This window comes from Talpa europaea, assembly GCF_964194135.1.
Source record: "Talpa europaea genome assembly, chromosome: 1".
NCBI classification, from domain to species: Eukaryota; Metazoa; Chordata; class Mammalia; order Eulipotyphla; family Talpidae; genus Talpa; species Talpa europaea.
In genome coordinates, this window is record NC_140073.1 from 4969295 (window position 1) to 4981531 (window position 12237).

The 12237-nt window shown below is 63.0% G+C and overlaps 1 protein-coding gene across 3 annotated transcripts; it reads right to left on the reverse strand.

Moving 5' to 3' along the window:
* Positions 1 to 2400: 2400 nt before the first annotated feature.
* Positions 2401 to 11388, reverse strand: RPS6KA4 (ribosomal protein S6 kinase A4; the record flags this gene model as incomplete). Of its 3 annotated transcripts, none has more annotated exons than XM_084248339.1 (17): positions 2401 to 2581; positions 2844 to 3007; positions 3200 to 3359; positions 3538 to 3732; positions 3816 to 3989; positions 4289 to 4382; positions 4460 to 4572; positions 4744 to 4872; positions 6404 to 6568; positions 8755 to 8905; positions 9010 to 9113; positions 9184 to 9264; positions 9487 to 9594; positions 10119 to 10234; positions 10326 to 10544; positions 11159 to 11230; positions 11334 to 11388. In XM_084248339.1, the coding sequence occupies 17 exons, from the start codon at positions 11386 to 11388 to the stop codon at positions 2408 to 2410; spliced, it is 2274 nt and encodes a 757-aa protein (XP_084104465.1). In that variant the 3' UTR covers positions 2401 to 2407. The 3 variants fall into 3 exon arrangements, with proteins under 3 accessions (XP_084104465.1, XP_084104464.1, XP_084104463.1); XM_084248338.1 differs by having other exon boundaries at positions 4460 to 4575; XM_084248337.1 differs by having other exon boundaries at positions 4460 to 4593.
* Between the last annotated feature and the right edge of the window lie 849 nt (positions 11389 to 12237).

Here is a 12237-nt window from a genome sequence, read left to right on the forward strand (position 1 = left end):
CCTGGCTGATGCCATTTTGATTACTCACCAAGCCCAGGAAGAACCCAGGGGAGTGCGGGATGATTCCCTCTGCCCCCGACATTTGCAGCACTTTTCCTTGAGATTTCTCTGGAAGCACAATGCCCCCTTGGGTTGCCATTTCAGCTGTTCTTCTTTCAACTAATACCCCATCAAACACGGAAAGAAACTTGCGAAGGCCTGTCTGGCCAGGCTTCCTACCACCACCTTGCAGATAAGTGAGCGTCACGACGCACATCAGCCCAGGGGTGAGCCTGAAGCCCCTACAGCAGCGTGGGAAGGCTGGGCCCACACACCCGGGGCGCAGTGCCTTTCTGGCTGGGTGACTTCGGCTTTTCTAATCTCTTCAACAGAAGGGGCGTTTTTGAAGGAGTCAGAGATAAGCCGGATGGTGAGCCCAGGACATCTCTGAAAATGCTCGGTGGTTGAACGGCTGTGCATGCTGCAGCTCCTCCTAACAGCCTCATGAACCCCCTTTAACAAGTGAGGAGCCAGGCTACTAGGTGACTTGCTCAGTAATAGCAAAATAGGACCATTTTCCTCCCCTCTTCCACTCTGGAGGCCCCTCCCTGCCCTCTCAGCCCACAGGATAGGACACAGCTGAATGCCCCTGCACCCATGGTGCAAATCAAGCCAGCACCCCCTGTCCACAAGGCCTGCCTGGCCTTGCCATGATTCAGACCCCATCCCACCTCCCAGGTCCCCAGGTACCTTCTCCTCTAAAAGGCAAACCTCCTGGTGGAAGATCCACCAGAAGATGACCCCACGGGGTAGCTATGGGGCGAGAAGGCCCAGACACAGCCTAGGGTAGTACCCCAACAGGCCCAGGTGGCGGCATCCTCTGTACATGGACAAATGGCCCTGACCTGGGGTCCTAAGAAGGCGCTCAGGCCACAACTGCCCTATGGACACAACCACCCCATCAGGGATCTCACAGGAGCCTGACACTCCCTGAGACAGGTCTGGGGTGCTCCTGGCACCACCCTAAGGTCCACACTGAGTAGTTGCTCCCCCTTCCTCTCTGGTCCTGCTAAACTCTCTAGGGCCCGCCCTTCTGCTCTCCACCCAATGTGCCTCCAGAGAGGAGTTCAGGTCCAAATCCAGGCCAATCAGCACATCACACCCCTGGTCACGACTTCCTTAGGGAATATAAAACAAAGACTCTCCTTATCCCCAGATTTCAGTCAATAGCCCCTGGAGCAGCCACACCCATCCTGGGGCCAAAATCAGTGTCCTTCAGACTGTAGCAGTACCAAGCCACCAGGCCGGCCAGAGAGGTGAGACTAGGACGCCTGTCCCCATCAGGTGACCTCTGGCTCAAGTCTTGCCTGAAGCTACCCCTGAAGTGTGCAGATACAGAGCCTAAACGTCCTGTTCTGCTTAAGCAAGTTTAGGTTGGGCTTTCTATCACCTACAAGAGACTCAAACGATTCTTAGCAGAACTGTCCAGACACACACCCAAGGTGGCTGCTCCCTCCTACCACTGGGCAAAGGCCAAAGGCAGTGGTCACCTTCCTATCCCAGGAGGGTCTGCCCTTTCCCTCCCTGCTGAGGCCCCAGGCCCCACTGGCTGGAAATATATCTGCAAAGACCTCTGCCCTACACACACACACACACACACGCACACACATACACACACGCACACGCGTGCACACACACACAGATGCCACACACAGCACTGGGTGGACTTTTATTTTAAAGTCAAAGGCACAGCCTTGAAGGGCTGAGGCAGTGACCGCACGCCCAGCCCAGGCCCCCAAACCCCCAACCACCCCCAACCAGGGGCAACTGTGCCGAAGTGGGGGGTGGAGAAGGGGGCCTCCCCGTTTTGGGGGGTTGCCTACTTCCTTCCTTAGCCCCAACCGGGGAGAAGCAGGTGATATAAAGTGAGGCAGAAATGCTTCAGGGGGTCCCTCAGGGGCTCCCCCTGAGCCCCCCAAACAGGTCTTTGGTGGACGTAATTGCACAAACAGTCCATAAAGTGACAGCTTGAGGGGTGCCCCTTCCCGAGCAGGGCCTCGGAGGAAGGGCGGGGAGAGAGGTCCCAGTTTCTCCCTGTGGCAACTCAGTGCTTAGAAATGGGGGAGGAGCCCTTCGTCTGGGGGGGGGCAGCCCCCTGGGAGAAGCGCCTTCCACCAGAGGCGGCGGCCTCTGGGCAGCGGGCTCCCCAAGCCCCACTCGGCCCCCTCCCTCCCTGCATCCCTAACTCTATCTGGTTAGACATAAAAAATTCTCTGCTTATAAAAATACTTCTGCTCTGTCTGGGCGTCGGGCGGGGGCGGGGAGCGGCGCCTGGGAACCCGGCGGGGCGCTGCCGCGGGCTGGAGGCCGCGAGCGGGGTTCCCCGGTCACGGTCCCCCGCGTGGCGCGGGGTCCCCGCGGCGAGGGCCTAGGAGGGGGGCAGGGGCCCGTTGGCGCGGCGGGGGGCGCCCTTGGCGGCGGGCGCGGGGGACGCGCGGCGGGAGGCGGCCGCGCTCCGCAGCTTCAGCTTCCGGCGCTTGGCGAGCGGCGCGTTCTCCACGCTCTTCAGGAAGAAGCCCTCGCGCTTGCCGCGGTTGAACGCCTGGCGGGGAGGGGAAGGTGACGCCCCAGCTCCGCCGGACCTCACCCCGATCCCGGCTGGGGCCCCCCCAAACCCGCCGCCCGCGCGCCCGCGCGCCCCCCCAGGTCGAGAGCAGCCGGGCGCGGCTCCAGCCCCCCCCCCCCCCGACAGCTCGGGGCGCCTCCCGGCCAAGGGGGGACCCGGCGCGCCTCACCTTGCCCCGCTCCAGGACACCGCCCCCCGGAGACCCGCCCCCCGCCCCCGCCCCGGGCCCGCCCCTCACCATGAAGGTGGCGTTGAGCCCCGAGCGCACGGCGGGCCCCGAGGACTCCAGCACGTCGGGCGTCCGGAGCGGCGGCGAGGAGCGCGCGCTGCCGTCCTGCAGCCACGAGCTGGCCCGCAGCCCCTCGAGTTTCAGCCGCTTGGCGGGGTCCACCGTCAGGAGCCCTGGGGCAGAGCGGGGAAATGTTAGGGGGGGGTCGTGTGTGGAAGCTGCGCCCCAGAGAGCCTAACGCCCCGCTTCCCTCCCGGGCCAGCCCCCCACCCGGCACACCCGGCCCCGGGACGCCCCCCGCCCGGCCCAGCGCCGCCCGTGCCCGCCAGCGCCCCGGCCGCGGCCTGTGGCTTCCAGCCCCGCACCTCGGACCAGCTCCTTGGCCTCCTCGGACACGCCCTGCCAGGCCTCGCCGTCGAGGGAGAAGCGGCCCTCGCGGATCTTGCACATGATCTCAGCCGCCTGGCTCTGCCCGCCCTGGCCCGAGGCCCCTTGGAAAGGGACCTGCCCGGACAGCATCATGTACTGGGGGGCGGGAGGCGGAGCGTGAGGCCGGCGGGCTGCGCAGCGAGGGGAGCCCCGCGCGGGAGCCCCTGCCACTCCCCTAAACCCGGGGACGCGCCCTGGCCCCAGCCTCCGCCGCCCGCACCAGATCCCCCGCACCCCGCCCCGGAGCCCCGCGACCCCGGCGGCGCCCCCGTACCAGGATGACCCCGAGGCTCCAGAGGTCGCAGGACTCGTCGTAGCCCTGGCGCGCCAGCAGCTCGGGGGCCGCGTACTGCAGCGTGAAGCAGGGCGTCTGCATGGGGCCCGCGGGGCTCTGGGGGCGCAGCCGCGCGAACCCGAAGTCGATGATCTTCACCGGGGCCCCGGGCGCGTCGTCGGCGTACAGGATGTTCTGGGGACGGCGGGGCGCGGGTCGGACGCGGGCTCCCGGCGCCCCCCCCCCGCGCCCCCCCCGCCCCCGGGCCCCGCGCGCACCTCGGGCTTGAGGTCGCGGTGCACCACGCCCGCCTCCTCGTGCATGAAGCTGACGGCCGACACCAGGCTGCGCAGGATCTGGCTCGCCTCGGACTCGCTGAAGTGCCGCTTCTTGCGGATGTGCTCCAGCAGCTCCCCGCCCCGCAGCAGCTCCAGGACCAGGTAGGTGTGCAGCTGCGGGGGGCGGCCACGGTCACCGCGGCCCGCCCGCCGGCCCACCCGGCGCCGCTCAAGCTCCAGCACCCCGAGACTCCCCGTGGGATCCGCCTCAGGTCCCCCCACCGCCATCCAGAGTCCGCCCCTGGACCACCCAAAAACCCCACCCCGCCCCTCCCCACGCGGTCCCGAAGTCTCCTCTGGGGCGTTCGGCTGCTCCCACCACACCTCCGGCCCGCCCCAGGCCCAGCCCCCCCCCCCCCCGCCCCTACCCCTGTCCCCGGGGCCCGTGTTCTGCCCGGCCAGGAGGGCGTCACCTGGTCTTGATGCACCTCGTGCAGCTTCACCACGTTGGGGTGCGACTGGCACAGCCGCAGGGCGGCCACTTCGCGCTGCGTGTTCGCCTCCAGCCTGGGGGCGAGGCAGAGGGGGTCAGAGCGGCCGCCCGGACTCCCGCCGCCACGCCCGGAGCACCCCGGGCCCCCCACCTGCGGCTGAGGATCTTGACCGCGAACTCCTGGCCGCTCTGGCGCTGGCGGCAGCGGCGACACACGGAGAAGCTGCCCTGGCCCAGCGCGGGCTCCCGCAGGTCCAGCTCGTACTGCTGGAAGAAGGGCGAGTCCTGGGGGCGAAGGGGGGGCCGTGAGCGGTGCCACCAGGGAGCCTCGTGGCCACGCCACGCCCCTCCTGGAGAAACTCCGAATCTCACCTAGACACGGCCCCAAGCACAGACCCCCCCAAGCCAACCTCTCCCCACCCTGGCACCACCCACCTGCATCATGGCGCTCCTGGCCACGGCTGCCCGGCCCGGCCGGTCCCCAGTGCCCGGCGCTTCCAGCACGTCCATCATCACCGCGTTGTTGCGGTCAAACAGGATGGAAGGCGCCACGAAGGAGTATCCCTGCGGGGGCAGCGGGGAGGGGGCGGGTGTCAGGGGGCCTTGGGCTTCCGGGACTGGAGATGCAGCCGCAGTCCCTGGAAGGCAGGGAAGAGGGTGGGCAGGGGGGAGGCCCTGGACCGGAGGGCGTGGGCATCCTCCTTTTAGCAGGATGTTTGGGTGTTTTTCCACCTGTTCTGACGACTTGGGGCCATGTCTGCCTCCCCACCAGCCTTTCCCATCACAGTGACCCCGAAAGTGCCAAGGGCATCACCTGGCACAGGAAAGGCCTGTGACCGGGCATCACACATAGCTGGTGAGGATTCAACTCTGTCTGCTGAGGACAGACCTTCAAATCAAAGGTTGACCTCCCCTGCAAGGTGGGGGGAGGGGATGCCTATTGAGGAAATCCCTCATCGTTCCTAAGGCTCCGTATCCCAGCAAGTCAAAGGATTCCTCAAGGGAATTTTAACTCGATGTGTGTTTCCTCCCAAAATGCAGCCCTACTGTGCACTGGTATGCAAGCTCCAGGCGGATAGGATTTTTGTCTTTTAGGTTCATTGATATGTCCCCAGTGCCTGGCACATTGTAGGCACTCCGCAGAGAGTTTGGAACCATTGAACGAATGCATGAAGCCATCATTCACAAGAAAGAACTTCCTCGTTAGGATTTAGAGACGGGACTGGAGGAATGTTCAAGCCCAGAGCTGTCACTCAGAAGAGCTCCACAGAGGGGCTGATCCATCGCGCCCAATGCCAGCCTGCTTTCGTAATATCTCCGGACCATGTCCTACAAGCCACACCCTCACGCTGGGCACAGAAACTAAACAGTCCCCACCCTCCAGAAGCTTCCAGTCCAGGGAGGCAGCCTCAGTCCGGCCGTCGGGATACACCTGACAAACTGCTCAGAAGGAGGAGCTGCTCACCGAGGGCTAGCACCAGGGGAATGGCAACCCAGGGCCCGAGGAGCAGGGGAGACTTCACAGGGGACAAGGAGTCTTGACATGCCTGGGAGCTTGCAAGGGGGGCAACTGGGCAGAGGGCACCCCATCCAGGTGGAGGGAACTGCACTTGCAAAGGTGCTGTGGAATGCTCTGGAACCTCTAATTAGTGCTGCTAGAACACCAAGTGGACAATAGCAGGGGCTGAGAGCAAGGACCACACCATGCAGGGCCTTGAGTGCTGAGCAAAGGAATTTGGGTTTGGATTTATCCAATAGGCCCAAGCCTCTAAAACTGGGGGGTGGGGGGAACCCGTATCCCCAGGAATGTGACATTGTTTGTTGTGGGGCATGGGAAGCCATAATATTAACTTGGTATCTCTTCCCAGGTGTCCATGTAGCCAAGTGACTAATTTAAAATAATATTTTCACATGACCATAAAGAGGCATGATAGAGCAGAATAGAAATTAACATGAAATGCAAAGATAAGGCATGAGCCATCCAGACATGTCCCGCCCAGAGGTCTCTATGATGACAACCGCAGGTACCCCATGAGTGGGGAGGCTGGGCAGGTAAGTGCGAGGCCCTGCCCATGAGGGCCAAGCTCTCACTCACCTGGAAAATGCGAGGGTCCCCAGATGGGGGGCTGCCAGCGGGCGAGTAGACAGGCTCCAGTCGAGTAAATTCCTCTGCAAAGTTGCCCACATCCAGCTCTGAACGGATCTGGGGTCGGAATGGGGCTGGAATCTTCCTGGCAGCCAGAGCAGCCCAATCCAGACCCTGAAGGAATGAGAGGTCAGTCAAGGGCAGGAAGCGGAAACCTAGCTCCACGGAGGCCACCCTCACTGGGCAGCTCCTCAGTGAGACAAGGGTGTCTCTGGCACTTGGGGAAGGAAGCTTTTCTTTCAGCCTCCCCGGCTTCTGGTTCTCTCCTCTGTTAACACAGTCCATTGCCATTTCCCCTAGAAAACCACCCTTCCACTGAATTGAATTGAAAAAACCTCTTTGTGGTACTGCTGAAGACACCCTCGGGACCGAAATATAAAGTCTTTAGACTTTATCTGTGCAGAAAAGTAGAAAGAAATTCCTGATGGCATAGATGGCATAGATTCAGCACCTGGATGCAGCCTGGCCTGCAGTTAGATCAGTTTTCCTTGGAATGTGCCCTGTTACGTTTAGGCCAGTGGAGAGCTTGTTCATTGCCCACCAATATCCACTTCTCCCTGTCTTCCTTAGATACCGTAGACCCAACTTTTTTCCGTGAAGCAATGCACCCAATGAAAATTTCTTTCATAAATTTCCTTATCGTTAGGGGTGGCCGATTGCTATAAGCAAAGGTAGGAATCCAGGGAAAGGTGTACTATGGGCCTTCTGCTTCTGGACAGCAGACTAGATGGCAAGAGCTCCAGCAATCATCTTGGCCCATGAGGCAACCCTGGGGATGGAGGCTACATGCTAAGAATAGAGATTTTTTTTTTTTTTTTAAAGGAAGGCACTACAGCAAGCCCTGGCCAACCAAACTCTACACTTACTTATTTTTGTTCTATCAAATTTTATTGATTTGCCATTTGTTTACAAAACTGTAATTTGGGGAGTGACAACTTCACACCTCAACAGGTGCACACGTTTCCCTTGTCCTCCACCAAAGTTCCAGTCTTCTTTGACATGACATAAATAAACATCTGGCTTAGACCACTATTCACTCTGGTCTCTGTTATTAGCAGCCAAACTCTCTTCATTCCACACATCTCACTATTCTGAGTTGGGCTTTTTCTTACTTGCAGCCAAGAGGCCTGACCGAGACTTTGAAGGTCCCAGTTCTGCCACTAGGAACCTCAGCATTGTTCCCACCAAAGAGGCTGTCTTGAGAGAAGGAGGATTGAAGGGCGCTCCCTTCTGAGCCTCAGGCCTTGATGGCCTTGGCTGTCTTCTATGTGACTGGTCGACCTACTCCCAGAACCCAATACAGGGCTCAGCTGTGCTCGGGGTACACTGGGGTGAGCCTGAAGAATTCCCTTAAGGAAACGGATGCTGCTCAGCCACTTCCCCGCAAAGGGATGTCTTCACTGCAGAGCCTGCATCCTGAGAACGTGTCTCCCAAGGCCCTTCCTAGCACTTCCTTACTCGGAAGATTCAAGGAGCAAGGGTCACCCGGAGTCTGACCACAGGAAGTACCCAGAAATGGGTGCTTTTGTTGTAATGTCAGACAAGTGACAGATCTGATACCCACACATAATCAGAACCTTCAGTTCAAAGCACAGACCCCCAAGTCACCCAGACCTAGGTTCAAATTTGAGCTCAAGCACTTCCCGGCTGGCTGATCTTGGGCAGATTACTCAACCTCGCTGAAGCTCAGTTTTCTCCTCTATAAAGATGGAGAGCATCAGGATAGCTTTGAGGCTCCATGAAATAGCACCAGCAAAGGACCGACACAGAAGAGACGCTCACTGTTACAGGGTCCTGTAGGCAAGGATGCTGGCTGTGCAGGGCACCCGGCCGCGAGGTCTCTGGAGAGCCAGAGCTCCCTCTGCACCTCACTGTCCACTGTGTGCGCTCCCAGCAAGCACACGCAGCCCACATGGCTGAGCGCACGTCCATCTGAATCATAGGCACAGAGGCCTTCCAGGGACAAAGAGCAGAACCCTGGGTGGACGCTAAGAGCCGTTCTGATTTGCACCCACAGGGACCTGGGGTCGTTCCCAGCGCTACACCATTTACTGTGTGTTTTGGGGCAGGCCACCACCCTTCTCTGAACCTGTCCGGTGGCAGGAATGAGGGGTCCACTCTCAAGTCCCTGTGGCCCTGACAGTCGATGAGCCCAGAATGCTTTCCCCCAGGAACACAGCTTGCTGCTAGGTGGATGGGACGTCTGCTTCCTTTATCTGGGCAGTTTCTAAATGGGTGGAACTGGTCAGTCTCAGCCTGGGTATGTACAGAGAGATGTGGGGTGGAGCCAGGAGCCTCACCTGGAAGAAGGGGTGGTTCTTGACTTCCTGTGCCCCCTGGGGCCCCGCACCCAGCCGCTTCTTGGGGTCCTTACAAAGTAGCCGCTGCAGCAGATCCTGCGCCACAGGCCCAATCCGGGGGGGGAAGGGAGGGGAGCACTTCAGGATCCGTCTGGGAGGATTGGGGGGGCGTCAGGGGCAGCGAGCCCCTCCCCACAGCCCTGCCCAGGCAGGCCCTGTGGCCCCTGGCCGCCCTCCGCGTCCAGCCCCGCTCACCGGGACACTTCCGCCTGCGTGTTCCTCTCGCCCTCCAGCGTGAAGGGCGAGGCCCCCGTCAGCAGCTCAAAGAGCAGGATGCCCAGGCTCCACCAGTCCACTGCCTGCCAGGGCAGAGCCGGTGAGCGCCCACAGCCCAGCCGGCACCCACCCCTCACTCCCCTGACCACCGACCTTGCCATGCCCCGACTTGCTGCGGATGATTTCAGGAGCCATGTACTCAATGGTGCCACAGAAGGAGAAGGTCCGCTCTTTCTGGGAGGGTGAGAGGAGCCGTGTGGACACCGGCAGCCCCCAGGCTCAGCGGAGGACTCCCTGGACTTATTAGAGCAAGGAGCTCCCCCAAGGCAGGGCCTCTGTGCCCCCTCCCAGCCCCCCGCAAGAGGAAGAGCCAGGCACAGAGCAGGAGCCGGAAGAAGAAAACCCCGGGGGAGGGGGACGGGACGGGGAGACAGCCCATCACGGCCCATCACGCACCTCCTCCGTGAGGAACTCCTTGCTGAGCCCAAAGTCTGTGAGGACGATGTGGCCGTCAGAGTCGAGCAGCACGTTCTCCAGCTTCAGGTCCCGGTAGATGATGCCCAGCTGGCGGGAGCAAAGGGGACACTGAGGCTCCCTGCCCAGCCCAGCTGCAGCTATGCCTCTGACCCGGGCTGCTCAGGAGGCCATCTCCAGACCAGGAACGGCTCCTGGGTGCAACTGGGCCATTAAGGTGTAAAAGCAAGAAAGGGGGACCCCCACAGGCTGCCCCAGGGGAGCAGGCCCCAAGGTCCCAGAGAAAGGAAAGCCTGTGTAAAGAGCCCCGATTCAAGGAGGCCTGTGGCGCCAAGGCGTGAGGTCTCCATTTGAGGAAGTTCTGTGAATGCGGCCCAGGAGGCAGCCCAGAGTTCCCTGTGAGAGGAAAGCCCCTTGGGGGAGGTGGGGGGACCCCACCAGGCAGCACCCAGGCCTCCCTTCCAGGAGGCCCGGGGAAACAGCTCCCGTCCCCATGGCTGTCACCACCACCCCCCACCACCACCCCTGGAAGCCCAAGGAGAGCCCCAAGGCTGACACGCATGGAGGCTCTGATAAGGCCCAGCTCCAGCCTCCCAGGGCCCTGCCCCACCCACCTTGTGCAGGTGTTCCAGGGCCAGCACAATCTCGCCCCCATACACGCGCACCTCGGCCTCCTTGAAGTGCTGGCGCTGGTACAGGTGGGTGAACATCTCTCCACCATTCACATAGTCTGAGAGGTGGAGGGCAGGTTAGGCAGCAGCCCCTCCGAGCGGCCTCACCTGCTTCCCTGGCCCCCGAGGTGGGCGCGCGCCGGCCCTTACCCAGGATGAGGTGCAGTTTGGCATCGGTCTGGAAGGCGTAATGCAGCGTTACCAGGAAGGGCGCCTGGCGCACCAGCTCCAGCACCGAGCGCTCCGTGCGCGTGTGCTCCTGCGTCTTGGCGCGCTGCACCAGGGCCGCCTTGCGCAGCACCTTCATGGCATACAGCTTCCCTGCGTCGTGCCCGCCCGCCTTCCGCACCAGGAACACCTTCCCGTAGGCTGTGGGAGCAGCGAGTGGGCGAGGGTGGGCCGTGAGCAGGAGGGGGGTGCAGAGTGGCAGAGGAGGGGTTGATGCCCACCCTGAAGGTGTGCAAACTGGAGAAAGGAGCTGGGGTGAGAGGCAACTGTGCAACAAGCTGGGGAAGGCGTGCACGCCCGGGAGGGTGCTCAGCAACACCAGGCAAGCAGCACCGGCGGGGTGGGGGGGGCACCAACTCCCGGAGGTCTGCAGCACGGGTGGGGGCGGGGCTTGTGCAAACGTGCCAAAGAGCAGATCGTTTGGAGAGGATGCAAATCCACGGTGGGGAAGCGGAGGTGCTGCTGGACAGACGGGGAGGGATGTGCTATTGGGCGGGCGGCGCCGAGGGGAGGAGCTGTGCGAATCACTTGGGAGGGCTGCAAGCCCCCGAGGGTGTTGGCAAATCCCCTAGGACCTCGCAAGGAGGCGCGATCAAAGTGGAGCTGCCCTGGCACTGTGCATGCAAACCCCGGCAGGGCAAGGCGGGGCGGGCAAGGCGGGATGTGCCGGGAAGGGGTGGGGGGCATGGCCTGGCTGGCCCAGGCCCGGCCCGCGCTGGGTCCTGGGACAGCTGCGGGCGGCTGGGGGTCCTCACCTCCTGTGCCCAGCACCTTGAGCAGCTCGAAGTTTTCCACGCTCACCTTCTCCTCGTGCCCGGTCAGGTTGGCTGTGGGCATCGGGGGCCAATGAGCCCGGCCAGTCCCGACCCCTCCCGGCCCGGCCGGGGCAGCCAGGACCCGGCCCCGCGCGCCCGGCCGCCCCCGCCCCACCTTCGGTGATCCGCAGCTCCACCGCGCAGCCCTCGTCCTCGTCCTCGTCCCCCATGGCGCGCGCTCGCGGGGCCCGCGCGGCTCGGCTCCGGCTCCGGGCGGCGCCGGTTACATGGCGGCTCCGGCCGGGGCGGGCGCTTCCTGGTGCCGCCTCCGGGGCCGAGGCGGGCGCCGGCGCCGCCTCCCGGCTCCCCGCCCCGCGCGGCCTGAGTCAGGCGGCTGGAACGTGACAGCGCCGGGCGGCGGGGGCGCGGGCGGGCGGGGCGCCGGGTCTCCCGCGCGCTGGGGCGCGCGCCAAGGCTGCGTGTTCGAGGGCCCGGTACGCACGACCCTCCTGGAGACCTGGGAGCACCCTGGGAGCCGTGCCAGGGGTCTGTGGGTGAGGGGGAGCCTCTGGAGGGGGTCCGTGCCCAGGCCAGGTGCCTGCCCCAGGATGCCTGCCCAAGCCCGGGTGATGAGGCTCCCCAGCCTGTGCCCCAAGCTGGGGAGGGGCGCCCACACACTTCAGAGCCCTTCCCTCCAGGGTGCCAGCCAAGCAGCTCTGTTCCATTCTTAGCCACCAGCAAAAGTGAGGGACCTCGTGGAAATCACAATCCACTCGCTCCTTCTTGACCACTCCTGACCCGGCAAATGAGGGGACCGGTAAGGCCCCTTGACAGGTGAGCAGCCTGCAGCCTCACAGCCACCTCGCCCGGCTACTGCCAGCCCGGGGTGACCCACCGGTCCTGGTGCTGGGCAGGCTAAGAGAGAGACTGGTTCCCTACCTCACCAGCCCAGCCCGGCCCCTGTCTGCACCCAGGGCCACCAGCCAGGGCCACTACCCTTCTAGGCTGGAGAAGGGTAGCGCCTGGGGACTGGGGCACCCTGAAGACCAAGCCTTGTCTCTGGGGGCCCCTACCCAGGG